Here is a 2,181-nt window from a genome sequence, read left to right as displayed (position 1 = left end):
CTGTCCCTGTCTAATAAATTAATAAATTAAATCAAAAAAATCCTTCATCCCCACTGACATCACCAATGAACATACAATATATAGACATCAAACAATGAACATACAATACATAGACAACATCAAACAATGAACATACAATACATAGACAACAACAAACAATGAACATACAATACATAAACATCAAACAATGAACATACAATACATAGACAACATCAAACAATGAACATACAATACATAGACAACAACTAACAATGAACATACATCATAGACAACAACTAATACAACTAGAGACTACCAACTGACAACATCACGACACAATAACAATACAATAACATGACTGACATCATAAACAGAGGGCCATACAATACATAAAACATTAAACAAGAATGAACATACAATAGCATAGACAACAACATTAAACAATGAATTCACATACAAGTACAACATTACAACAATGACACAATCAGAATACACATACACTGAATCATACAAGACCAATTAACAATACCACACATACAAATAAAGATCATCAAACAATGGAACATACAATACATAGAACATGAAACAATGAAAAACATAAATCAGGACAACATTCGAACAATGAAATACAAACACAGGACAACATTAAACATACAATTACCATCCCAGAGACAACACTTACAACAATGAACATCACTACAGAAAACATCAAAAAACAATGAACATACAATACATAGACAACATCAAACAATGAACATACAATACATAGACAACATCTAACAATGAACATACAATACATAGACAACATCAAACAATGAACATACAATACATAGACAACATCAGACAGCTTCATTCAGTCTTCTTCTTGCACTCTTTTTGCATTTTCTACATGTTTTTTACAGTCAGTGTTATTACACTGTTTCTATATGTATCTTTACGTTCTTCTATGTATGTTCTTCTATATACAGAGGTTTCTGCCTCGACGCAGAGGTCCAGGGTTCAAATCCGTCCTGTGACAATTTATTATTTACTCTTTACTCATCATTCCCATTCTCACATCTCACTTGTTATTTTTTTATTTATTCATCATTCTCATTTCCTATACTGTTCATACTGTAATATAATTACTATTTATCCCAGTATCCTTTGCACTATGCTCCAAATTTAAATACTTTTTAGTGAACTCTTCATTGCACTCACGCCTCTATATTGTTTCTGTTTAGAGTGTGTATATATTGTGTGTATATATATATATTGTGTATATATTTTTGTTTTGGTTGTTTAGTATGTGTGAGCACATTGTGAGTAACGATCCTACAAAGAAAAATTCCTCGTATGTGTCCTCATACCTGGCAAATAAAGCTGATTTTGATTCTGATTTACTGCATGTCTTCCCCCTCTCTCTCTCTCCTTTTTCTCAACTACCTGTCCTATCCATTAAAGGCAGAAAACCCAAAAAATAAATACTTCTAGTCTTCCATCTGGGCTGATCCGACGTCTCTCTGTCCCCCCCCCCCCCCCCCAGGGAGGCTCTAAAATGTCGGACGCCGTCCAGCTGTCGTCGCAGTCGCACGTCCACGTCACCCAGCTGTACGAGGAGAACGCCAACAAGCGTCCGGTGCTGACCTCCCAGCCCAACGGCCTGGCCCCTCTAAGCTCCACCCGGCCGGGGCTGCCGCCGCCGGACCGCCAGACCTCGGCCCCGGAGCCCCCCCCCCACCACTGCCGGCAGGGCAGCGCCTCCTCCAACAAGTCGACGGACGGCAAGCCGAAGCCCGCCGCCATGACCCCGGAGCAGGCCATGAAGCAGTTCATGTCCAAGATGTCGTCGCTCGAGCATCACGAGGTGTTCAGCTACCCCGAAGGTGAGTGGGGTCCACCCCCCAAAGCATTCTGGGAAAGGGGGGGGGGGGGGGGGGTGCATTTCTTTAACCCTCGTGTCGTCCTCGGGTCAAATTGACCCGTTTCAAAGTGTTTTATGTCAGAAATATTAGATTTCTTTCAATCAAATTGCCCAAAAATAACATGGATGATTCCAGACAACGTTCTTCAGGTAACATCAATGATTACTTTCATTGAATTTTTGGGGTGTTTTATTTAATTTTGGAGCATTTGAAATATTTTTCAAACCAGTATCCGGACTAGACTCTGACATCGACCCATCTGTGATCCACTTCACATCCTCTGATCTTAACTATTAGT

General features: G+C 39.6%; 2 protein-coding genes across 20 annotated transcripts in view; one reads left to right on the top strand and one right to left on the bottom strand.

Moving 5' to 3' along the window:
• Positions 1 to 2,181, bottom strand: part of nrcama (neuronal cell adhesion molecule a) — a 1,100,153-nt gene that overhangs the window by 748,686 nt on the left and 349,286 nt on the right. The window lies entirely within an intron of this gene.
• The window catches only part of dyrk2 (dual-specificity tyrosine-(Y)-phosphorylation regulated kinase 2), a 28,098-nt gene that overhangs the window by 19,367 nt on the left and 6,550 nt on the right, over positions 1 to 2,181 (top strand). For 3 of the 5 annotated variants that reach the window (XM_032505081.1, XM_032505080.1, XM_032505082.1), the window contains one exon: positions 1,505 to 1,844. In XM_032505081.1, the coding sequence (XP_032360972.1) occupies positions 1,505 to 1,844 (340 nt within the window). Of the gene's footprint in view, positions 1 to 1,422; positions 1,845 to 2,181 lie in introns of all 5 variants that reach the window. The other 2 variants (XM_032505084.1, XM_032505083.1) reach the window with 1 other exon arrangement.

Source organism: Etheostoma spectabile, chromosome 23 (genome assembly GCF_008692095.1).
Source record: "Etheostoma spectabile isolate EspeVRDwgs_2016 chromosome 23, UIUC_Espe_1.0, whole genome shotgun sequence".
In the NCBI taxonomy this organism is placed as follows: Eukaryota; Metazoa; Chordata; class Actinopteri; order Perciformes; family Percidae; genus Etheostoma; species Etheostoma spectabile.
This window is presented reverse-complemented; position numbering and strand designations above follow the sequence as displayed.